Source organism: Lissotriton vulgaris, chromosome 3_1, assembly GCF_964263255.1.
Source record: "Lissotriton vulgaris chromosome 3_1, aLisVul1.2, whole genome shotgun sequence".
In the NCBI taxonomy this organism is placed as follows: domain Eukaryota; kingdom Metazoa; phylum Chordata; class Amphibia; order Caudata; family Salamandridae; genus Lissotriton; species Lissotriton vulgaris.
The window spans coordinates 312,789,458-312,815,252 of NC_141689.1; the positions used below are offsets into that span (position 1 = coordinate 312,789,458).

Here is a 25,795-nt window from a genome sequence, read left to right on the forward strand (position 1 = left end):
ACTGTGTGGGCAGAATAGGCAGTGCCTAACAGCAGGGTCATGTGACCCAGGTCACTGGCAGCAGGCAATAAATGGTTAATACAAGAAATGAGAATTTTCTAGAAGTGCAAAAGGAAAAAATGATGGTCGTTGGACACAGCCCTATGCAAATCAGCCTTGACCCTGTTCCTTCTGAAACCAGTCCCAGGATGCTTGTTTCCGGTCAAGGGAGGACCAGGCTTGGCAGTTCAGAATGGACTGTTCCCATGAGAAACAGGGTCAAGACTGATTTGCATATGGCTGGGCCCAAACAGGGGTGGCATGGTAAGCAAAAGAACAATGGATTAAACACAGATCTTTATGACTGAGGGTGAATGTGTACATTGTTCAACATTCCGTTCATTATTTGCTTTTGTCATCCTAAGTGGGAAGGGTATGCCCAGATGTCGGTCCCGTGCTCACTGCGAAACTGAATTCAAGCTAGTCTGGCTGATGAAGGGTGATGTCTCGAAACCTGTCCTGGATGCTTGTTTCTGGTCGCGGAAATTACATGGCTTGGCAGTTCGGGATGGACTATTCCGATGTTTAACTAGGTCACAATTGATTTGCAGATGGCTGGGTCCACTCCAAACTGGGGTGGTGTGGTGAGCAAAAGACCAATGGGTTAAACCCAGATCTTTGTGACTGGGGGAAATGCCTTCATTGTTCAGCATTTCATCCATCATTTGTTCCTTTAACACTCTAGAAGTGGTATTTACAGAATTGTAACTTAAAATTAAACTTTAGCGTTAAAGAGGATTTTAAATTACCATTAATTTGAGTTCAAACATGGTATTACTACCTGTTACCAATCGAAAGTTAACACTTATTAAATGTATGAAGGTAAACCAATGTTATCTATGGAAGAAGTTGACAATGCAATAGTGAAAAGGAATTTAGGAGTTTTTCAGTACCAGAAATGTATAACTAAATTACTTATCCTTCTTTTTAAATGCATATTTTTTAAAAGGAAGTTTTAGGCTTGCCAAAATGTTTGTTTTGCTAGGTTGAAATTCCAGTCTAAAACCGCACTGCAGACAGCATTGGGAGGCCTAGGACATGTTTTAAAAGGCTACTTTAGTGGGTAGCACAATGAGTGCTGCAGGCCTACTGGTAGCATTTAATTTACAGTCCCTGGGTACTAGTACTATCATGTACTAGGGATTTACCAGTAAATTAAATGTACCAATCAGGCGCAACCCAATTGTGCCATATTTTAGGGAGAGAAAAAACACAAGCACTGGTTAGCAGTGGTAAAATATACAGAGACTAAGGGTGGGCGTAAAATCCGTTTCGCGGGCGAATTTGCAGATTTTCCGCGATTTCGCGAAATCGCGGTAAAATCCGCAAATCAGCGGGGACGAATTTTCAGCCAAGCAAGGGTTACAGCAGCAGGTGCAAACGTTGAACCTAATTTCTTTGTAACCTTTTACAAAAGGGTTACAAACAAATTAACGTCAACTTGGACACCTGCTGCTAATTGCTTCCTGGTGCCTCGTTGCCTACTTGCAACTATTCTCTGACCCTGCTCTGACCCTTGAAGCAGGGTCAGAGAATAGTTACAAGTAGGCAACGAGGCACCTGTCCAAGGAATTAAACCTCATCAAGAAGCACTTGCAGATATAAAAAACAGGAAGAAGGGAGAGGATGGCAAATACACCCATTTTGAGTTGTCAGGAGGGGTTAAACTAAAAGAGACCTTTATTTGTAAAATTCGCCCATGCTTAACAGAGACCTAAGAGCCAACAAAAACGGGATCAGCAAAGGAAGGGAGAGGAGGCAAAACATGTTTGGACTGACTCTGCAGATAGTACCAGGTGCAACACAGGGAAATTCCAGGGGCATCCATCATGAAAAATGCAATGACTGCAAATTCATATTTTGGTAATGAAGGCTGGCTGCTAAATGATAGGTTCTACCCACTTCCCTTGTCTAACAAGTACAGGATTTGGAATGTTGCTTGTTTTTGTAGAATTCTATAAGACAGCGGTAGGCTGACAGCTTCAGAACTTGAGAATCACACATGAATTCAACACATCCTTTAACTTACTGCAAATGTCATTTATTTCTTCTGTAATGGCTGGTCTCTAGAGTGTAGTATAATGGACAGGTCCAGTATGTCATCATTACGCACAGATTGGAGACTGATGCCCAGCTTTTATATATATTTAGTGCAAGGGCCAATTTACTAAACAGCATTTCAAATGGACCGTATGTTAAGGTCAAAGAAAGTATAACTGCTTTTCCATAGTTGTTGTTCATGCCTTCCACCATCAGATTTCCCACAGTATTTACTATGCATAATTCTTCTAGTGGCCTTTTTGATTAGCTGCTTAGAAAATCCATGTAGTTGATCCACGAACTACCACATGGGATAGTGAACATTAGACAAATGTGTAAACCAGACTGCCAAGCTCTGAATAAACAGAAAGTGTAGATGTGAGCTTCATATCCAGTGCAAACGTTTAAACCTCCATGGACTGAAGGAGAGCCGTGGGGACATGGTGTGAATGATACACGTTTTTAAATATCTCAAGTAAAGACTTCCAGTAGAAGGCAGAGACCATATCCCAACTTAGGTGTGGATCTTGAGCACTTGAGAAGATGTGTCTATGGAGTTTCAGGAAAACATGTTCTTGTAAGCATACAAAGATACACAGATAGAACTGGTTGCAGCTGCAGTGGTGAATACTCCATTAGTGGCAGAAAACAAAAATGAATACAGCAATCATGGGAAGCAATTAGGGTGTGATATAAAACAATGGGGGGAGATTTACAAAAAAATTCATGCAACGCAGCGCACGTTGCGCAAGCGGGAGAGAGCAGGAGAGCACCATATCTTCAAAGATATGACTCTCTCCTCCCCTTTCCCTTGCGCCGGTGCTGATTTCAGCAGTCGTGTGCCATGCTCACACCTTAGCACCGCAGTCCTAGGGTGTGTGCATGAGTGTAGTATAGGTTTTATACAGGAAGGGTACCCTTCCTGTACAAAATACTATGCTAGACACAGGAAAGGTTTTCCTACTTTGCATGCGTGCTGCACAGTGCAGCATGCATTCAAAGTCAGAAAAGGATGGAGAAATTGTTAGAAATGGGATATCTGGTTGGCTAAGTCTTGCGCCAAAGCCAGGCAGAGACTACCCCTCTAGTCAGGGCAAGTCGTTACACGCCAAAGATAACCCCTGCTTACCCCCTTGGTAGCTTGGCACAAGCAGTCAGGCTTATCCCAGAGGCAATGTGTATAGCATTTACGCAACACACACATCAACAGCATACTAGGCACAAAACAATAGGAACTCCGCACAAGGTTATAACAAAAATAGCCTTTGTATTATCATAAAACACATTAGAATAGTAATCACACGATATACACTGTGCCAACTGGCACTGGGCAATATTTACAGGGGATTATATATACATGACAAGGCCACTTGGACCAGAATCATCACTTAGAAAAAATAGTAAATTTAGAACATAGAATAAAACATAAAACACAACCAGTAACTACTGGCAAACTCTGTATTCAGCATTATCCTGTACATGAGACAGGACGTGAGCCCATACACCTCTCCCATTCCACTGGGACCTAGCTGGGCTACACTGAACCTCTTCAAACCACACAGGACCGGAAGACACCCAAGCCACTACTTTTGGAATCACTCCCCAATGCCTCTGCAGGCCCTCTAGCACACAGCCAGAGGTACACCTCCTGTGCAAGCTCCTTCTCAGCAAAAGAACTCACACCCACTTGTCCAGTGCAACACACCACTCATCCACACACGCCCCCAAGACTGGTCAGACAGTTCCTTACTGCCCCTGAATCTCAACCTGTACTCCTCTTACTGAGCACCAGGTACCATACTTTTGGAACGGTAATGGGGCTTCCTGCACTGGACTCACTTTTGCTGCCACCACTGGATCCCACCCTACTGATGAATCCAGACACTCACACTACACTCAGGGGATAACCACCCTCCCGAGCAAGCTTTTTCTCCGCGACACTCCCTCTCTTCCCTCTTATCTACCCACACCTCTGGGGACAGGAAAAGGGATGGGTCACTGGACCCAGCGAGGGACTCCCTATCTATGGGAACCTCCCCACCTACTGGGGTCCCCACCCTGTCATTTTCTCTCTTCTGCCGCCACATATAAAAGCGCAGAAAATACCATTTAAAAATTACACTCTTGAGGTTATCTAAACGTAGAGAATTTTGTAGAGTAACCAGTTGTCGCTGTGGTACTGCGCAATCGCAAGTCCTATCCTCACCGCTGCCAACCAATGTTAGAAATGGGATCTCTGGTTGGCTAAGGCTTGATCCAAAGCCAGGCAGACACCACCACTCTAGTCAGGGCAAGGGAGTTACAAGCCAAAGATAACCCCTGCTCACCCCCTTGGTAGCTTGGAACGAGCAGTCAAGCTGTGAAAGTATGAAGGCAGAAGAGTGCATCTCACTCCTGTGTCCCTTAAGAATGCCCCCCCAAAGAACTGTGGGCCTAAACGAAGCAGCTGGCACTAACTGCTGTGCAGCTTGTTATCGGAACGGGCCTAGGAACAAATATGCGAAGCGTTGCAGCTGCCTGCGCTGGTGCGTGCAGCTGAGAATCAAGAAAAGGGGCCCTGGAACAACTGTACCAGTGGGGCCCCACTGGGCCTCTTTAAACAAACTTGGCCCCCAATACGTTGCAGATTACCTCTAGCAAAATGGGGCAGCTGTGGAAAATGGCCAGAACTGGATGAGCACCACTGGCCCTCGGGACCTCCAACGCGGGCCGTAAAAGAACTTGCACCATCTTTGGAGTTTCCCGCAATGGCGTGTCCGCTCAGTAAATAGACCTGGGCACTGTGCCTCGAACAGGCACTAACAACAACAAAGAAAAAGAGGACGGCCTTGGCCCCACTCAACGGGGCTGGGATAGGGCTCCTTTGGTCTCGGCGGTGCACAGGGACATCAGCACTGCTCTTCTGCTTCACAGGCGGACAACTACTGTTACCTCGGCATGGCTAGGATGATGCTGGGCTCTCTCCACTCATGAGAACCCTGCCAGGAATCTGGCCACCCTGTTGAGGCACACGAGGCTCCCTTTTCCCAATGGGAGCCCCGTAGGGGATAGTGTAAGGTGCTGCCTGCTCCGGCTGCTTCTCTTCGCAGCATCCATGAAGGCGGGGTGGGCTCCCGCCAGACTTTAGCATCATGCGGGGCTCCCATAGCTCACGGGAGCCCCGGTCACTTCTGGGTAGCGCTCCCAAGTCCCGCCCACAACCAGGCAAGGGTGCCTGTCTTCCAGGTCGCGCTCAGCTACAGCCCGGCAGTTTTCTTCACGGCAATGAGGGGTAGGCTCCCTCGTAATTTCAAAGAAAAAGCAGGGTGGGCACCCGCTCTGAACGCACCATATAGCGTGGTGGGCACCCGCTATTTCAAATAAGAGGAGAACGGGGTGGGCACCCGCTCTCCAACAAATCGGTAAATATAAATCCAAATGCAACATAAAAGCGGGGTGGGCACCCGCTACTCGGGCATCACAGGGGAATCCCTGCAATGGGGATTCCCTCACCAAGGGCTGCAGCTCAGCGCTGCGCAGCCTCCAAGCCCTCCTCCTTTGGGGAAAGTAAAAGAAATAGAGCACAGTGCTCCCAGTGCGCCAAAAATGCAGCAAACGTCTCTTAAAAGTCCTGGAGGTCAAGCAAAGCAAGAGTCCTAAAACGTCTTGAGAGATGAAGGGGCAATGCTGGGCCCAGGGAGGCAAACCCTCATGGCAGCCCCCCCGGGCCCCAGAAGCAGCGCGCCCCAGCAGGAACAGCACACCAAGACTGAACAACATCATGGGATCACAACCCTTATATTTATATCACAGATTCCTTTGTCTGAAGTGCAGGGCATGGGGGAACCAGTTGCAACTGATTTAGGGGGGATTGGAGCACTTTGTTTGGCAAGCTCCACGTCCCCTTTTTCAGGTGGGGGCTCATCATCAGATACACCACATGGGGACGGAGTCAGCATTCACTAGGGAAGACACCATCCTATTTAAAGTTACCCCTCCCAATATTCTTAGCCCAGGTGTCCCATTCAGCCTAGCGCTGACTCACCCTGCCCCTCCTGGAGCCACCCACAACTCTCAGCCCCTGTCACTTGCAAGCCAGACATGCAATTCACATCAGGCAAGTAGACACATAACACTCAGAAATGCCAACTTCTACAAGTGGCATTTCTCCACTAGTCACCATAAACCTGCGCTCACCATTGCTCAGCAATTATTCTCACGAGTTCATACATACTAAACTCGACCCTGCACTCCTCTCATACCAGGAATTATAATGGACACACTTCTCTTCAAACTTGGAAAACACAACAGGGCCCCCCTGAAACTAGGATAATACCCTGACTGGGAAATTACTTTTTGGGACAAGTCACACACCGGGCATAGTGCTAAATATACATATAGTAGTGCTCACAAAACTTCGTGTTTTATTAAGAAAATATATATATATTTTTTTATTTCATGATTTCTATTCAATTTTATATTATTTTGTATGATAATTCTTTCTAATTTTTCTCAAAATGATTTCACAATATAAAAACAACAGACAAGCATATATATAATAATTTCATCACAATTGTTTTTTTGTCTCTAACTTTCCCTGTCTGTTTTTAGAAAACCCAAGTTCTTTCCCAGAAAACACACCTATCCTCAATGCATTCCTATGGGAAGGCAGGCTATTCTCACCACACATACACAGAGAGCGCACACACTTTACACTGGACCACAGTGTTAAAGTGCCCAGTGGCCTAAAATCACCAACACCAGGTTACAGACAAGGCAAAAAGTTCAGGGGTCAACCTGACAAAAAGGACCAAGTCCAACAGAAATTAAAGCATTTCTCCTTCCTTGCGCCTAGTTGAAAAGGGCGCAGTTTTCTCACGCTAAACCCAATCTACTATTTCTAGTAAATTGGGTTTAGCATAAGAAACCTTGGGTGGTTGCATGGGAATGACCATGCCCCATCCCATGGCTCAAAGTAATGGGAAGCAGCGCAATGCGCTGCTTCGAATTACTTTTACGTTATGTTGTTTTGTTAAAATGATTTATAAAGCGCACGTTCACCAGCGGTTTCTTGGTGCTAAGCGGAGTCAATCAGTTACCGTGACAATACATAAACTCTCAAATATAGGCCTGGACAAATAACCAAGTTTTAAGAGACTTTCTAAACTGGGTGTAAGAAGTAGACAATCGCAATTCCGGAGAAAGCGTTCCAAAATTGTGGTACCAGAAATGAAAATCTTAAACTTCCTTGTTTTTTGCATTTGTATAGACAAGGAGTCAGGAAATTCATGTTTGCTGACCGTAAGTCGCGGGACGGAATATAGTGTTGTACTTTAGAAGAGATGAAAGCCGGGCCGCGGGCAGAGAGGGCTTTATAAATTGTGCAGCCGAGTTTAAAAAGGCAGCGTTGGGTGACTGGAAGCCAATGTAGCTTTTCTACATAGGTTGTACATGATAAGATTTCGGTTGGCCATAGACAAGCCTGGCGGCTTGGTTCTGCACTAGTAGAACGCGCCGTAATTGGTAAGCTGGAATGCCGGTATATAAAGAATTAGCATAATCAATACGTGACATAACCAGAGCCAGTATGACTAAAGTCCTAGCCTCAATGTTTAAATATCTGCTTATTTTGCGGATTCTCCGGAGTTGAAAAAAACAAGCGGAAATCACAGTACTTATCTGTGCCTTCATCGTAAGGTCATTACTAATCACAATTCCCAAATTCTTGACAGAGCTGACAGGAGATGGAGGGCAGCCCAGTGAGTGCGGCCAAAAGTTGGAATTCCAAGGATTCGCTGGGCCACCAGCTCGGTTTTATCAGGGATAAGCTTCAGATGGTTCGCATTCATCCAATTGCTAATAAATAGCATGGTGGACTGGAAGCTTTCCCTAGAATCTAGGGAAAGCTTCCAGTCCACCATGCTATTATTAGCAAACTCTCATTTCTCTCCAGCAAGTACCTTAATCACTGACGTTATATTGACACTTTTATTGCTGGTGGAAAACTGCTAATTCCACAAGGAACTTTGTTGTTCTTTTTAAAATTACTGCCTGAGGACCCCCTGGGAAGGTGTCACGGAACCCTGGGGGTCCGCGGACCACAATTGGGGAAACACTGCCCTAGATGAAGGGGAGGCGTCAACGTTGAACACCATGGAGGTCGTCAGCGTAATTAAATATGACCACCTCTCTTTTTTGAAAGGCCAGAATTAAAGGACAAATGTTTCCAGGGCTACACGCTTGGAAGTTCATTAGGAAAAAAAGATTTTGCACTATTTTGCTTCACTTTTGTGACCCAAACACAGCGCAAAGTCTTAGTAAAACTCCCCCTGAGTTTGAGACAACACAGAATTTAATAAAGGCTTCTCCCTCAAGTATCTTGTGAGCTACTGGTAGCTATCCAGCTACCTCTAATTAGCTCTTGTTGTACTGTCCAGCCTACTAATTAGAAGCTTTTACTTGGTCAACATACTATATGTATACCGAAATTGAAAAACATGTATACAAGACGAAAATGTGTGCATTTTAAGAATTCATATGCTGATCTTTGGAGAAAAATGGTTGAATATCCAAATAATGTTTAAAGCTAACATTGGAGTGATAAATCTTGAGGCATTAGAGGAGGCTTATTAGTCATATTGTCTTGGTGACAGAGGCAATGCCGCTATGGCTGATATGAGGTACCCAGCTATTCCAAATTGAAAAAAGCCTTTTTGACATCACAACTGGTAACACTCTGTGATGCACTGATGTGATCACTGTTGGTAATCTTGCCTCGGGTGGCCAACAATGTAATCCTGCCTGATGCGGTCACTGTTACAATACTAATAATGTGAGTCACTCGGGCTGATTTTCATTGAGCATAAGTAGTTCTTCTTACAGAAAAGGTTGGAGACCCGTGGTCTAGTATTTCTCAGCAGGTATGCAAATAAAAACAAGATGGGCTTGCCGGGCTTTATTTGTCACCAATCATCTGGAGACCGAGTCAAACTTTATTTTTTTAATTCCAAAAGTATATTTGTCTTAGTTCTGAAAATTCTAGCTTTAGTGACATCTATATCCAGAGTAAAACACAACCGCTCTGAGAAGAAAGTTTTTGAACAGGGCTCCTTGGCACTGTATGTGATGTTTGATATATACATTTTTTAGCAAGTGCCTTCATACCTGAAGACACACCTACGTAATATAGGTTGAATGTTTCTATACCATACCTGTGCCCAAGTTCATGGGCGATGGTGAATGCCAGAGGGAGCCCAGAGTCCTCGTTGATATTGCAGCTGCGGGAAGGTTGGCACATGCCCGAGAGATGAGAGAGACCCAGTGTTTCACAGGGTTTGTTCATGCCAGCACAGATATCCTTCCTGCATAAAAACAACAATGCTTCACGTGAGAAGAATCCAAAAAACATGTCCACATTTACAACATCTAAAGATTTAGCATTTCCACTTGGTGACTGCACCTGTTTATGATACAAAGACTGCAGGCAATGTATTTCGAGTTACCAGATTTCTCTTTTGAAGACCATTGATAAAAACCAACACCCTCTAAAAACCTGTCAATTTCTAGAGTTTTGAAAATGTCAATATTTTGTTGTTGTTGCAGTTTACATGCAGCTGTAGTTTGCAAAGTTTTCTCCTGTATCTTGCCACTTCTTTCCTACCCACATGCTTTTGCTCTCCGTTAAATCATTAGTTCTTTCTTTTCAGTCTTTTTTTATTTAGGTAGAGCAGGGCCATAACGCAGGTCCCTGCAGCCCTTCATGGGCCCCAGCCCCTCACAGAGGTCTAATCCCGTCCAAGGCCAATGAATATCTGAAAGATATGGAAGTAGGGGCTCATCTTTTTACGTTTTGCCACTGATATAAGCACTGGATTGTGTAATTTTGTCACCAGGGGCGTAGCTACGAGGGTGGGGGGGAGGGGGGGGGGATATGGTGTTACACCCTGCCCTCCCCCCAATAATGTATTTTCTGAAGAATAGTTGGGAACATGTGCTTTTGGTTGGGTATAGTGAGGTGTTTGTCGGATTTCACCTGGGAGTTTTACATACACACACTGACAAAAACACACACACACGCTTTCTCATAACTGTTTTGAAAGTTCTAAAACATTTTGATTAGTTTACAAAATATTGTTTCTCTCACTTAGGGGCTCATTAGGATGACGGGCGGACTTTGTCCGCCCACCATCCTGTCGGAATTCGGGACCGCCCGCCATTAGAGCGGGGGTCCTGTGGGGGGTATTAGGATGTGCCCGCCACAGTGGCGGGCACATCCTGCATTTATAGCATTGTGGTGGGCGGTGCTCTCTGCACCGCCCGCCACAATGCTATAAATGCATTAATGCATTTGCATAAACAAAGTGGCAGGCACCGTGCGGTGCCTGCCGCTTTGTTTCTGCAAATGGTACCCCCGTGTGCAGCCCCCACCTCTCCTTCACTCTGGGGGCCCGCAGGGGGCGCCCAGAGTGAAGACAGCATGCCTTTCCGTGGCGGCATCGCCACCGCAGAAAGGCATCACAAGAAGTCCAATGTAATATGGCTGGCGGTGTCTGAAAGACACCGCACCATAATAATCCTTTTCCGCCCTGGCCGCAAGGCGACCAGGGAGGAAAAGCGGCGGACGGTCTTTCCGTCCACGGCGGTACCCCCCGCCATTCTAATATGGTGGGGGGGAATTCTGGAGAGGATGTCGGGCGGATTGCCCCCGCCGCCAGGCCAGCGGTGGCCCCTGCAAGCCTGGCGGGGCAATCCACCCAACATCCTAATCGGCCCCTTAGTATTCATACTATTATACATTTCTCTCTCTTTCCACTGCCCCGTAAGCCTCTCTCACGCACATTGCATTTAATATCATTTATTTTAACATTCTATGCCATTGTGATTGTCGGGAAATCTGAATCTCATACTCCCCCAGTCTTACTGAACACTCTATGACCCTGTGTGCGACTCCGCAGCAATGTCTAAAGTGGTGGCAATGCGTGTACTCTCTTCTCTGTATCATCAATAAAGTCTGTGAGGAATCATGAAGGTGCAATTCCAGCTATGATTTTCAGAGGGGTGCTGTGGAGTTGGTGAACCTGCACACAGTGGAGGCCTGTCCCTACTCAGATGAAGAGGGGGTGGTCCTGGTGATTTAGTGCATGGCTGGGAAGGCTTGTTTTCATAAGACTTGGATTCAGTCAGATATTCTTTATTTTCGTTAATTAAAACCATAAAAGACACAAACAATATTAATGATACATAAAATCCGACACTATTATAAAGATCTTGGATTCAGTTGTTCCACTGAATGTCATCACAAATGATTGATTTTTCCAAGAATTGTGTCCCAATCTTTTTAGAGGTCGATTTCCCGCTGTGAAACTTTTGGTTAAATTGGTCCGGATCGAGAAATTAGAAACACAGGTAGCAATTAGAGTGTGGCTCTGAAACTGCTTAATATATTTGGGCTTATCCCCCAACTTTGAAGATGGTGCAGAAAATTATAAAGTCAATACTCTGTGCTATTAGAAGCAAATATATTACTTTATGGTGGGTGAGAGAAGATATCTTTAGGTTAAAACCGAATGTGGCTACTTTGGTTTGCACGCTTTGATGTTTCAATACCTTTTTTGTCAGTATCAGCAAAAAACATGATAATAGGCCAGTCGCGAGTATAGCAACGCTCTGTTTAGAGCAATGCAGAAAGGAAATTGTAAATGTAGGATGATTTTTCTCAGCAGCATGAGAAGGAAATACATATTTTGGGTCACCGCTTTGATGTGATGACCAAATGAAAGATAAGTATTGATCTATAAACCTGGATTTTTCCCTACGTTAGTATGCGTTAGAAATATACATTGTTCTTCTAGACAGATGCAGGGAAAGCTGGGAACTAAGAAGAAAGAAAAAGAAAAAGAGAAACGTGAAGAGATGAGGAGACAGAGAGACAGAGAGACAGAAAGCGAGAAATGTCAGGCACAGACAGAAAAAGAGACAGTGAGCGATGGGAGAGAGAAACATGGAGAGAGAGAGAGGACATGTTAGGAAGCACTAATGCAGAGCTTTCCAAACTGTGTGTCCCAACACAGTACTGGGTCGCATGCAAATGGTGGGTGTGCCGCGGGCACTTAGCACATAACTGCTGCTAATTAAGAGGTATTCCTCTAGACACCCTGCTCTGTGGGGCCAGGCAATTCTCAACAGAGCCTCAGTAACAAGTAAATGGTCTTTTAAAGACCTGTGAAGTGCTCGGGTGCGGCTGTGTGTGTGCCCGGGAAGCTGAGGTGAGGTGACAGAGGGTGACAGACAGAGGGAGGGAGACAGAGGGAGAGAGCCAGAAGAAGGGAGACAGAGAGGGAGGGAGAGGGCAACAGACAGAGGGAGACAGACAGAGGGAGGAGGGCGACAAAGGGAGGGAGACAGACAAAGGGAGGAGAGTGACAGAGGGAGGGAAACAGAGGGAGGGAAACAGAGAGAGGGAAACAGAGGGAGACAGAGGGAGGGAGACAGAGAGAGGGAGACAGACAGAGGGAGGTAGACAGAGGGAAACAGAGGGAGACAGAGAGAGGGAAACAGAGGGAGACAGAGGGAGGGAGACAGGGGGAGGGAGACAGAGGGAGGGAGGGAGACAGAGGGAGACACAGGAATGGAGACAGAGAGAGGGAAACAGTGGGAGACAGAGAGAGGGAGACAGAGGGACGGAGACAGACAGAGGGAGACAGAGGGCGACAGACAGAGGGCGACAGATAGAGGGAGACAGACAGATAGGGAGGGAGGGAGATAGACGGAGGGAGGGAGACAGACAGAGGAAGGGAGACAGAGGGAGGAAGACAGAGGGGAAGGAGACATAGGGAGGGAGACAGAGGGAGAAAGATAGAGAGAGGGAGACGGAGGGAGGGAGACAGAGGGAGACAGAGGGAGGGAGACAGATGGAGGGAGTTAGAGGGAGCGAGTCAGACAAGAGGGAGACAGACAGCGGGAGGGAGACAGAGGGAGACAGAGAGAGACAGAGAGAGACTGAGAGGGAGAGAGAGGTAGAGAGAGGGAGAGAGACAGAGATAGAGGGAGGGAGACAGAGAGGGGGAGACAGAGTGAGGGAGGGAGACAGACAGACAGAGATAGAGACAGAGACAGACAGTGACAGGGACAGACATGGACAGACAGACAGATGGAGGCATAGACAGGGACAGACAGATAGAGGCAGAGACTGTGACAGAGAGACAGAGAGGGAGAGGAAGACTGAGGATGACAGAGGGAGGAAGGGGAGAGAAACAGAGAGAGAGGGAGACATAGAGAGGGAGACAGAGAGAGGGAGACAGAGGGGGAGGCAGAGGGAGACAGAGGGAGGGAGTCAGGGGGAGACAGAGGGGAGGAGAGGGAGACAGACAGAGGGAGGGAGACAGAGGGAGGGAGACAGAGAGGGAGGGAGACAGAAAGGGAGGGATACAGAGAGGGAGGGAGACAGAGAGAGGGAGACAGAGAGGCAGACAGAGAGAGGGAGACACAGAGATGGAGACAGAGGGAGGGAGACAGAGAAAGGGAGACAGAGAGAGGGAGACAGAGAGACAGAGACAGAGAGAGGGAAGCAGAGGGAGACAGAGGGAGGGAGTCAGGGGGAGACTTAGGGAAGGAGAGGGAGACAGACAGAGGGAGGGAGACAGAGAGAGGGAGACAGAGAGAGAGGGAGACAGAAAGAGAGGGAGACAGAGAAAGAGGGAGATAGAGAGAGGGAGACACAGGGAGAAATACATAAGGAAACAGACAGAGGAAGACAGACAGAGGGAGACAGACAGGGGGAGACAGACAGAGAGAGGAGGGCAACAGAGGGAGACAGACAGAGGGAGACAGAGGGAGGGAGACAGAGGGAGGGAGGGAGAGAGAGGGAGAGAGATGGAGGGAGAGGGAGAGAGAGGGTGGGAGACAGTTAGAGCGAGAGAGAGGGAGACAGACAGAGTCAGGGAGACAGAGAGAGGGAGAGAGAGAGAGGGAGGGAGACAGAGAGAGGAAGGGAGCAATAGAGAGAGTAAGGAAGCAGAGAGAGAGAGAGAGAGATAGAAAGATGTGTGTTTGCCGGGTCTGGTGGCTCAGTGGAGGAAGGCATCCGCTGGGGGGGGTCTGTGTTAAACCTCATGGTCACAGTTTTTTTTACGCTAGCCCCGCCCTTCCCCCACTGACGCCGCCCCTACCGGAGCGGCCCTCAGCCACAAACCACACTGTAAATTTGGCCTGAGAGAAAGTTTGTGAGTACCCATGCTATAACACAACACACGTGCATAGCTGTTGTGACGGGTGTCCCTGCCATGATCAGGCAGCACTCTGTGATAACGCATCACCTCACAGCTGGTTGCTGTAAATAATTTAATGAAAGCCTTAGTCGCAAGGGGAATTAGAATGCCCTTCTCAGAGTCATCAGGGATAAGCCCCTCATTTAATCTTGCAAAGAAAATAAAAAATGAAAATATGTCCTAACCACCCAGGTCAAAATTCCTTGGCTTGCAATTTTCAATCAGGACAATCTGATTAGTGATCACTAAAAGTAGCAAGGGGTAAAAATTAGAGGCAATATGTGACTCAACATCCAGGCCTCAATTTCGTTTTGCTGCAACTGTCAAGTACTTGTGAATGTACATATTCTAACAGAGTATACAACTTGTTAGTTGCTGGAATTTCCTCTCTTGCAGTATGATTCTTACTACCTGTTTGTATGCTCAACTTCAAAATGACAAGCACTAGGAAAAAGTCCCCAGCAATAGTCCATTTTGTTTTATTAATGGTGGTTCCCTAAATCCCTGGGGCATGTGTAAATGTATGCATGATTATATTCTTGCTTCAGGCACAAACCTATCCTTACACCTAGTTTTGCCAGTCACTGTCTTTGTTAGAACAGATTCACAATTGCTTTATTAACCGTCCTGCATTCTCAAATCTGCTTGAAAATGCACCATTTGCCCACTTTTATTTCAACATTTTCTTCCGTGGGGGAGAACCCCCCGGATCCCCCGTAGGTGGTTTGGACCCGCTCACTATGCTGCCTTACTGTGTCTCAAAATGATGCATCTCCAAAAAGTGCGTCACCAACATGAAAAGTTTGGAAAGCTGTGCACTAATGTATTCAGGATCCAATGGGAATGATGCACTCTTCAACCTAACTGCATCCACCAATGAGCAATGACCACGTACGAAAGAATATGAGTGCAAGCAGTAGAAAAGGGAAGGGGGAATGGAATTGGAAAGAAAACAGAGTAACCACTCTGATTCATTAGTTCTGCTTCACACTGATGTCTCCAGGATGTAGAGTTATCTAAAGACAAAAGGGTATCTTTAATAAATTGCCACTAAATAATTCCGGCATCTAACTGTAGCAGCGAATACGAGATACCTTGGTGATCTCTCTGGGTAGCCAGCTCTCTCTGCTTTGATGTGGAACTGCTAATTCCTAAAATCCATCATAATGATGATACATTAAACGTTCACCAATGCTTCTCTATGAGTAAGATTACTACCTCAGAATTGGTAACTATGCACAATCTTTAGGACATGAGTTATAGCTTCTACTTGACTCTTGTGCTACTGCAAGATAATTAACAAACATTAATCATCACAAATTCCTACCTTAGGTACTCTTATTGAAATTGCTAGAGGTATAATATCTTACCAGTAGACATATATACATTGCATGATCAGCATAGTTCTGACTTAAGAATCCCTCCTGGTCCGTTGTAAGTTCATGTAGATGTACAAATAGTTTAAAGTTCATTTCCATCAAAAGATGACTATCATATTGCTTCTATGTATGCCTGATGTCCTAACAACTCTCATCTTTGCACAGGTAATCCTACGTCCCATCAGTAAAGTCCTGCCTAAAGCAAAATTGCATCACGATTTGCCAAGCAAAGATCCCGTTGGCATCGGGAGAACGTTTGGAAACCCATGCCCCAGAGCTACAGAGCCAAGGAGACTTACGCAAAAGTCCCTCTGAAGGGCTTCAGCATCTCTAAAAAAATAAAATGACAATGACAAAGCCCCTTTCCATTTTAGGACTTAGAAACATTTTCAAGCAAAAATCTCAAATGCTCCAGAGCCTTAGTGGGACCAACCTGTGGAAAGTATCTGACCTGCAGTTTCACAGTGTCAGATACAGTTCCAGAATTGTCCCATGGGGAAATGGCTTTTACTTCATAAAGATGACAAAGTCTCTTTTTGAATTAGCACTTTGAAACGTTTTTGGACATTTTGACGTCTAGATTTTCACTAGGACCTATTCACTTGGTTTAACTGACCAAGACTCACAGGCGCCTCAAATCGCCCCTGGTTCCTGGTCTACCGTGACCATTCACTACCATAGTCACTTTGTAGCACTATTTTCACTTAAATAGTAAGAAATTTATATCTCCAGTTCCCTGAATTAGATTTTTATTGTTTTGATGTCATTTTGTTTAGAAATGTTATCTCTTTCTTTTTAATTCAGTTTGGCCTTTTTATTGCTTGGTGTTTGCACGTTATTGCTATGTTGGTACTTTATAAATAGTTTAGACACTGCCTGTCTGCTCTGTGCCCTAGCTACCAGGGGGATGAGCTGAAGATATTTTAGTAAATTTTGAGGGTTGATCTCGGCAAGAGTTGTGATTATTCCTTGAGGTGGGCAGTCACATACCCCAAATAATACAATATCTAGCTATCCGTCGATCCGTCCATCCGTCCATCCGTCCGTCCATCCGTCCGTCTGTCTGTCTGCCTGTCTGCCTGTCTCTGTAGCTACCTCTTGGTCCCTTTCATTGTCCCTCTGTATGTCTCTGGAGCTCTATCTGAACCTTGATTCCTCTGTACTCAGTCTGCCTCTCTAAATCAAAGTTCAATAAAGTTAAATCTGTCCTAAAGTCTGCAGGACAGAACAGCGTCCGGGCAAAATGGGACCCTGATGCTGAAGGGACAGCAGTCTTCGGCGAAATTAAAATGCACTGCGATCATGAGAAGAAGAGATAGAAAACAGGGGGCAGCTGGGGTCCCATCACTGTCACTGGCTAACTGTCAGCCATTGTCTGTATTGTGGGTAGACACGTCTGACTTGTCAACCTAATCGATTATTCAGGACTTGACTTCATGGTGGCTCTAATGAATGGAATGTGCTCTCATCTGTGCCAACACACATTTTTGCAGCCCTTGTGTATTTGAGGCAGATCCGAGGCTACGGCAACCCATGCGTGCATGTTTGAACCAATCCTGAATCTTCCTCAAACACGTGTACCGTGCAAACTATTCTTTGATATGAAATACATGAACACAGAATTGTGGCTGCACACAGTCAAATCAGAACATGATACACCACAGAGGTGTTCCTCTAATAAGTACCCAAATTAATAAAATAGATACAATGTTTCTCTTTTTATGGATTCAATGTTTATTTAATCAGTTATGATGAAAAAAACATTATTGCACTCATTTGTGAAATGTAAGCATTTCACACACATCAAATGTTGTTCTGACAATCCCCTGACATTATGATATTGTTCCTAATTGACTCTCCTTGGGTGAGCTCTTCCATGTTAGGTGGGTGTGAGTTAGAATGCTGCAGCAGAATTTAAATGTTAAAATTTCCAGGTCCTTTTTCCACCACAGGCCAAGTCCTAAGGGGTAGACTAATGCACCATTTTGAAAATATCAAAACGCTAATAGATTGCTGTGGCTGCATAGAGGCAAACGAGCACAACACTCAGCATAGCTGCATGCCTTCCCTCAAGTAGCCTTGTCCCATCATTTCTCATTTTAATGTAAGTTTAGGCCATTAATGTAAATGTCAAGGTATTTGTAGAGCGCACTGCCACCAAGCGGTTTCCTGACGCTATTACTCATCCCACTGTGGAACCCTTCCTGGCTTTCCCTGTGAAGTGTCCACTCCTGGGCACCCCCAGGGTGAAGCCAGGCATCCTAGCGCTGTTGGGGGCGGTGTGGAGATTAAGCAAGCTATTGCCCAGAGTTGCAGCGCAGGACCCATGATTAGAATAGGCGCAAGTCGAGAATTATCAGGTCCGAGGAAATTGAGCCCAAGACCACCAAGGCGGGAATTGAACCCTGGTCCCGGGCCAGAACTCTGCATCAGAGTCTGCCGCTCTAACCATTGAGCCACACTCCTCCACTTATGTCTCCATTTGTACTGAGGCAACCTGACTTAATTTAGGAGATTAATACAAATCAAATCTCATTCAGTTATTTTATTAAAATAATGACTAAATCCTTCCAATCTGAAGTGTAGGATTTAACAAGCTGTGCCTGTGCAAAACAGTTAGGACCTCATTTATGAGGTTTTGCCATAAGACAGCGTTGCAGGCCTTCCAGCTGCACTGCCCTACGGCAAAAGAAAAAGGCATGGATGCACTGTATCTATCAGATAAGCTGCATTCCTGTCCTTTTTCCCTGCAGCAGCACACAATAGGTTGCTGTTCGCCAATGCGGGCACCTTTGCACCACTGTGCAAGGATGCCTGCGTTGCAGGGATGATTTCTTTTGTGCAGGGAAACCTTCCTGCACAAAAACAATCACAAGGGGCGTTTTCCTCTTTGTATGTGTGCTTCAAAATGTGCGCACATAGAAAAAGGAAAACCAAGGAGAAATCAACATATTCCTCCTCGTTGTGCCTCCCTCACGATTGCCCTGGAGAGGTGCAACATTTTGGCACTGCCTCAGAGTTACGATTTCTCATAAATCTGGGGCAGTGTCAAAGAGCGCTAAATGTAGCTGGAAACGCCCCCAGCTAAATCGGTTGCATGCCCCTTTAACTTCAGAAAACTGCGTTTAAGGGAATGATAATTATGAGGCTACATTAAGCCAAAAACGTGGCTTAGTACTGCCTTGTAAATATGGAGCAGGCTCCTGCGCCATGAAGTGTCACAAAAAGTGATGTTCTTGCGGCTCAAGAGGCCTCATAAATGAGGCCTTTAGCTTTATAGGCGGCTGGGCATGAACCATGTCCGGAAGCTAAACATGTCTTTACATTGGCACTTCCAGGGATTTTTCAGCCATCCACTTTCTATTTTTCATTGTATACAGCACTTAGAATCTAATACACCCACACCTCTAAGAGGTCAAATTCCTCTTTCACTGTAACATGTTTTTTTCAACAGTTACATCCATAGTGTGAATCTAAATAGACAATCCAGAAGGGCAACAGGAAGCAAGTATATTTGTTTGTCTTAATCATTCATCCTTTGTATCCCTGTTGGACCTGGTCTTCTCTGCAGGATCACTCCCAAACTTTTTGCCATCTCCCCTCCTGTTTTTCTGTACTAGTTTTTTGCAGGTTTTAGGACTCTGAGCACTTTAAAACAGCTAACCTGCGCTAAAGTTCTTGTGCTCTCTCCTTATACATGGTAACATTGGCCAACACCTGATTACCACATATAATTTACTTGTACCTATAAATTAAATTCTACTATTGGGCCTGCAGCACTCATTGTGACACCCTAAAAAGTAGCTTTAAAACATGTCTTAGGTTTACAGTTGGAGCCTGTTGTGCAGTTTTAAACTGCCGTTCCAACCTGGTAAAATAAACCTTTTGCCAGGCCTAAACCTTCCTTTTGAGTACATATGTCACACCTTTTTATTACAGATAGGTCATAAAAGGTCATCGGGCAGTGTGCATTGTAATTTAAAAAGTAGGACATGTGGGATAAGTTTTGTGTGTCCCGGTAGTGAAAAACTCCTAAAGTTGTTTTTCACTACTGTAAGGCCTATCTCTCCCATTGCCTACCATTGAGTCACCTTATACAATTTAATAAGTGCTAACTTTGTATTAGGAACAGGTAAAGATTAGGGGGTGCAGTAAATTCGACTCCACCGGTGGAGTTCCCGGAGATTTCCCACTCTGCAATTTTGCAAAAACTCTGCCTACCACCGGCGGAGCAGAGTTTACCAGCACACTCACTTGCACTGTGTGAATTTCCTGCACTTAGCATGACCCTGTTGTTTTCCACGCTGTCTGACTGCCCAATCGCAAGAAAAATCAAACTCCACAGGTGAAAACATCATTACACCGAGCTGACGATCAATCATCTCAGGGCATCGATTTGAGAAAGCGCCACCGTCATTGTGAGTATTAATAGGCGAGTAGGGTCTTAATGAGCAAGGGAGGCTCTGACTGGACTCATATTGCTCTGTGTATGCAGGCAGTGTTTATGAAACATCACATGACTCATGAGGTGTGGCTCTGTGGAGTGGGGAACGGTAACTTCTACCCCTCACCCTGAGCATCCCTCAACCTGCTGCTGCAGTGGGAACATGTCAATGGCTGGGGGGCGGAGAGGACTGGATGCGCCCCAGAAGAACACCTTCCTGGAGAACAGTGTGAGAAAATCCAAAATGGTAAGCAAGCAGCTTGACCTTCTGGTGCAGTGGAGACTGACCTTTGCTCCCCAGGGGAGTTCTTACTGATCACTGCTCTGCTGTGTCCCCAGAGAGTGACTTTGGGACTGCAAGGTGATTCCCCAAACCGTGCCCCTGGCACTGCAGGGTGATTCCCCCAACCCTGCCCCGGCGCTGTTGCCATCACTTAGACTACCATTTCTTTAACCTGTGGTGCTAGTCTGACCCCTAGATGGTTGGCCTCCCAGTGCAGTGATCCCTTGGTTACGGAGCTCCCCTGATTCACTGCACAGGGTCCACCAGGACTGGCACTTAAACGGCAAATGGGGCGGGTGCTCACCCTTTCGCTGTAGGGTTATAAGCAGGCTTCCCTGGGACTTCCCTATGACGTCCGGGGTTCCTGGATGCGGAGAGCCCCAGTCTAGGGGATACGGAAGGGGCAGAGTCTTATCATGCAATGGGCCCTGCACTGAGGTACTTCAGGGGGTTTTCCATGCTCTGCCCAGTGCACACATTGAGACCACCGGAAAAAGGGTCTCCCCTGCTATACGACATTCTGCTCATAGTTCTTCTGGTATAGTAACGAGTGAGCTAGGGCTGAGTGAACAATGCCTAATCAATTGATCTGTAAATTAATTCTAAATGTTCTTATCTGGAGAAACCATGCTATAATCTTTGCTTGAGGTTTGTTTTGAAAACTACATACTAAGGTGAAACAAGCTGTGAGTGGTTGTCTCAATAGTCCATTCATTTAAAAAGAAAGCAGTCTGGAAATGTAGATGAAGCTGGTAAAAATAAAGAAAATACAAACCTTGTTCTTATCGTGATATATAAAACTTACCTCCATGAGCAACTGTCATAACTTTTGGTCTTGACCCAGTCACGTGCAACCAGATATCCGCCGTTGGAGCAATGATCTTTTAGGGAATGGATTTCATACAAAAATTTACAAATTAATAACTCTGGTTCTACTGATTGAATTTAATTCATTTTGATGACCTTTGATTAATTAAAATTACTCAATTTTTCTAAATCTCTTTGGAATTTTTCTTGTGTTGTGTTTTCACTTATTACTGGTGCATATATACTTTACATATTGGCTCTAAGTTAAGCATGATTCTTTTTTTGCCAAGCTACTAGAGGTTAACCACAAGTTAATTTAGTGACCTTTGTGGTTCACCCTGACAGAGATTTTGGTTGTTGATTGAGTAGGGTTTTCACCCCCCCAACCAATACAGACATTTCTTACAATATCAGTATATTGCATATTCTTATATCTTACACAATCTGTCTTGCTCCTTTACACATTTTTGTAGAGTGTAGTGCTGGTCACGCAGTTTGTAGAACTTGAGCAGGTGCATTTGCATAAATTGTGTACATACAGGCAGTTGCCAATCTGAATATAGCTGTACGAAAGGGGGTGGTGATGGACGGAGCATCTGAATCAATCAAGCACTCACACCCAGTCAAAAGATCTGGGTTTAATCCATCACCGTTCTTTAGCCCACTCTGCCACCCCAGTTCAGACATGGCCATATGCAAATCAGTCTGACCCTGTGCCTCATGGGAACAGTCCAGCCCGAACTGCCAAGCCATGTCTTCCCTGGACCGGAAACAAGCTTCCGAGGACCGGTTTCTGGCATTCCAGCCGTCTTCAGCCCGGCTTGCTTGAATCCAGTGGCAAAGTGAGCAAGGGACTCACGTCTGAGCATACCCTGCCACACTTATGGCGGCCAAAAGCGGTACAAAAGGGATGGCTTGGCAGTTCGGGTTGGACTGCTCCCATGAGGCACAGGGTCAGACTGATTTGCATATAGCCATGTCTGAACTGGGGTGGCAGAGTGGGCTAAAGAACGGTGATGGATTAAACCCGGATCTTTTGACTGGGTGTGAGTGTTTGATTGATTCAGATGCTCCGTCCATCACCAACCCCTTTTGTACCGAATCTGAATATAGAGCAATGATATATACTTACCTCCTCATCTCCATTTCTTCTACCAGCCCTTACTTTTACGAGCAATACTCTACTCTTTAAATTCATACCTTCCTGTCCAAGTGTGCGAAGACCCCTACTATTATCTGTAAAGAGAGCAAATCCTCCTCGTTCGTCGTGGTTTTTTTCTTGTTGCTGTACTTTTCATCTCCACATTTTCTACTGTGATGCTGAGGTCCATGATAAAGAGGTTCAAATGACCGGCATTGTTTTTGTTTTAAAAATAAACCAAAGCTGGTAGTGGTGCTAGCAGCCTACATTTCTGTACAATGTTTATTGTTTCTGGGCTGCCAGGCTGAGGAAATCACTCTGATTGTGGCTCTTCAGTCAATATTAGCTGCGTTCCAGTGAAACATTGAGCACAGTACCCCAATCTGGGCATACCTGTTGCCCTTAGGGTGTCACACTGAAGTATACAAAAAGTTTAAGGGTTGAATACTTCAATTAATCTCAGCCACTTGTAATTACTCAGGGCTGCATCCCAGTCCATCGTTATGCTGCACGCCATGCAACCTCAGTTAGGCCTAGCATATGTAAATCAGTCTTGACCCTGTTCCAATACAAAAAGTTAAACCAGAACTGGCAGGTCAGATCCTCCGTTAACTATTACACAAGCAACCCAAGACCCGTTCCCCTTCGCCCGGAATGCTACAGTTGTAGCTTAGTTACAGTGTCACAGTGAAGCATAGGACCCACGTCTGGGCACACCTGTCGCATGTATGGCATCACTGAAGTATTTCAAAATGTAATGGGTAGAATGCAAATTGGAAGCCTGTGATGCTCAAAGATTAATAAACTGTCCTAGTAAATGATGTAAGGTATGAGGAAAATCTGTGGTCAGTAGTTATGCCAAGAAAAGAAACATTCTTTCAATTAGAGGGAAAAAATAGCTGTGTTAAGTGCTTTGGGTATCTGTCTGTACAGAAAGCGGTCTTTTAACAGCCAAATCACTGCAGTGGCAGGGAAATGTTTCAGAATTCTCAAGATGCTAAGAAAGATTCTTCGCCTTCTGCCAGAACCAGCTAGAAAAACAGTGGTTCAGGCTCTGATTGTGTCAAGGCTTGATTACTGTAATGTGTTGTACCTGAGGGTTGGATCGTGAGACGTCAAAGAGTGCAAAACGCTGCTGCATGCCTTCTTTTGAAACTTCCTAGGCATGTGTTGATTGGGAACACACTTAAAAAGCTGCACTGTTTGCCGGTTAGGCATAGCTCCTCTTTTAAAGCATTGTGCTATTGTCACAAGGCACTTGAATAAAAAGGACTCTGGTCAGACCATATATACCAGCCAGAAATTTAAGATCGGCTGGGGAAAAGCTGGTGTCTGTTCCTAACATCAAAAGAACGCGCTCAGGAGGGTGTAGTGATGGTGCCACCCAGCCCGTTCACGCAGCATCTACACGCATTCACGCACCCCGAGGGCAAGCTCGCCCGAGGGATTAAATAAAGGGGCGGAAGACCGCTCTGGGTTTTTGCCCAGTACCAGTATTACTGTGTGTGTATGTCTAATTGTACTGTGTTAACACGTCTGAGGAGTAGCCTTCACACGGCAAGCGTCCAGCCAGGTCTAGATGCCACATTGGCGACACAGGTGGATCCCACCCGCACCTCTGCCTCACCTCATCTGCCAGCGCTCACTCCCGTATTCTCTGCGGCCCAACAATCAATCAATCAATCAATCAAAGCATTTATATAGCGCACTACTCACCCAGAGGGTCTCAAGGCGCTCGGGGAGGGGGAACCGCTACTGCTCAAACAGCCAAATCTTGACCTGCTTCCTGAAGGCGAGGTGGTCCAGGGTCAGGCGGAGGTGGGTAGGGAGGGAGTTCCATGTCTTGACGGCGAGGTAGGAGAAGGACCGTCCCCCTGTGGTGGCTCTTCTGATGCGGGGGACGGCGGCGAGGGCGTGGCCGGTCGATCGAAGCTGGCGTTTGGGAGCGTAGAAGTTGAGGCGGCTGTTGAGGTTGTGTAGGGCTTTGTGAGCGTGGGTGAGGAGACGGAAGGTGATTCTCTTGTTGACCGGGAGTCGATGCGGCCCAGCAGGACTGCCGGCCGCACCGTGTGAGTCAGATGAGGTCTGCCCTGCTCAGCACGTGCATGCGCCCACCTGTCCCAGCAGAGAGAGAACCGTGCTCCCACTGTCGCGTAGTCGAGCCGGTTATAGAGAGGAACAAGGCCTGACCACGTCACTGGGATTCCTGTAGGCCTGTGTGGAGAAGACGCCCTGGGGGGAGGAAGGTGCCACAGTCCCAGGAGCAACAAGCACTGGCAGGTGCAACTGCCTTCAGTGTGCCCAGATAACACAACAAACTAAATATAAGAAAAGAAGAACTGGCAGGTGCAGCTGCCTCCTGTGTGTCCAGTAGCAAACAAGCACTGGTGAGTGCTACTGCCTCCAGTGTATGCACTCCGGCACGTGGCGGCACACCCCTCGTTCAGGAGTCAAGAGACATTGGCTAGTGCACTCAAGCGCCCCTGCTCGCACCTGGTGCTGAGTACGAACAGCGAAGAAGGAAAAGCACCCATAGCAGCTCTGCACTCCACAGCTCGCCCCTGCTCATCATACCCAGTGTTGACACATATCGCTGTGAGGGAAGATAGGGCAGGCATCTTGCCAAGTCAAGTCAGAAAATTTATATAGCGCGCTACATACCCAGAGGGTCTCAAGGCGCTTGAGGAAGGGTGGGGAGTTATTTGTCAAATATCCAGGTTTTGAGTTGTTTTCTGAAGGCAAGGTGGTTTTGCGTGAGGCGGAGGTGAATGGGAAGGGAGTTCCAGGTTTTTGCCACAAGATAGGAGAAGGATCTTCCTCCCATGGTGGTTTTATTGATGCGAGGGACAGCAGCAAGGGCTTGGTTGAAAGAGCGTAGCTGGCGTGTGGGGGTGTAGAAGGAGAGTCGTGCGTTGAGGCAATCGGGTCCAAGTTTGTAAAGTGCTTTGTGTGCGTGGGTGAGGAGGCTGAATGTTATTCTCTTGTTGATGGGGAGCCAGTGGAGGTCTCTCAGGTGATCAGAAATGTGGTCTTTGCGTGGGATGTCTAGTATAAGTCTGGCTGAAGCGTTTTGGATGCGTTGAAGTTTTTTCTGTAGTTTTGCGGTGCTGCCGGCGTATAGGGTGTTACCGTAGTCTAGTCGACTTGTAATCAGTGCGTGGGTGACCGTTTTTCTGGTTTCGGTGGGGATCCATCGAAATGTTTTTTTGAGCATGCGAAGAATGTTGAAGCAAGATGATGAGACAGCGTTGACTTGTTTGTTCATCGAGAGTGAGGAGTCTAGGATGACGCCCAGGTTTCGTGCGTGGTCCGTTGGGATGGGTGTTTTTCCTAGGGCGGCTGGCCACAAAGAATCGTCCCAGGCGGAAGGGGAGGTACCTAAGATGAGGACTTCTGTTTTGTCTGAATTCAGTTTCA

The 25,795-nt window shown here is 46.2% G+C and overlaps 1 protein-coding gene across 1 annotated transcript in view; it reads right to left on the reverse strand.

Annotated features, from left to right (window-relative positions):
• The window catches only part of LOC147726376 (A disintegrin and metalloproteinase with thrombospondin motifs 12-like), a 428,493-nt gene that overhangs the window by 397,525 nt on the left and 5,173 nt on the right, over positions 1–25,795 (reverse strand). Inside the window, exon 2 of the mRNA XM_086962924.1 lies at positions 9,270–9,419. Coding sequence (XP_086819050.1) covers positions 9,270–9,400 — 131 coding nt within the window. The 5' untranslated portion in view covers positions 9,401–9,419. The remainder of the gene's footprint in view (positions 1–9,269; positions 9,420–25,795) is intronic.